This window comes from Penaeus monodon, chromosome 32 (genome assembly GCF_015228065.2).
Source record: "Penaeus monodon isolate SGIC_2016 chromosome 32, NSTDA_Pmon_1, whole genome shotgun sequence".
NCBI classification, from domain to species: domain Eukaryota; kingdom Metazoa; phylum Arthropoda; class Malacostraca; order Decapoda; family Penaeidae; genus Penaeus; species Penaeus monodon.
This window is the reverse complement of record NC_051417.1, coordinates 37,879,644-37,879,927: the sequence shown is the minus strand read 5'-3', so window position 1 is coordinate 37,879,927 and position 284 is coordinate 37,879,644. Positions and strand designations below refer to the sequence as shown.

The following is a 284-nucleotide window of genomic DNA, read 5'->3' as shown; positions in this document are numbered from 1 at the left end:
AACTCCTAACCCAGTAGACAACCTCCTCACCCTCCGGTGCCTCGCGATGGCCCACGTCCACTACAACGCCTCCCGTGTGCGAGGCCTCTCCGTCAGGGACATTAGGTTCCCAACGTCCCTCGAGGCCGACGGATCTGATGCCATCGTGAGTGCAGCTAAGATTTTGTTTATGAGTTGTGGTGCTGACGGGTTGCATGTTTTAATGGCATACCTCCACGAGGCAGACCCGAGACAGAATCATCTTCCCTGAAGTGAAGACTGGAGCCGCGATGGCGCAAAACGCG

The 284-nt window shown here is 56.7% G+C and overlaps 1 protein-coding gene across 1 annotated transcript in view; it reads left to right on the top strand.

Moving 5' to 3' along the window:
• Nucleotides 1-145, top strand: part of LOC119593347 (mitochondrial enolase superfamily member 1-like) — a gene marked incomplete at its 3' end in the record, with an annotated part of 21,905 nt that extends 21,760 nt beyond the window's left edge. Inside the window, 1 exon segment of the mRNA XM_037942271.1 lies at nt 1-145. Coding sequence (XP_037798199.1) covers nt 47-145 — 99 coding nt within the window.
• Between the last annotated feature and the right edge of the window lie 139 nt (nt 146-284).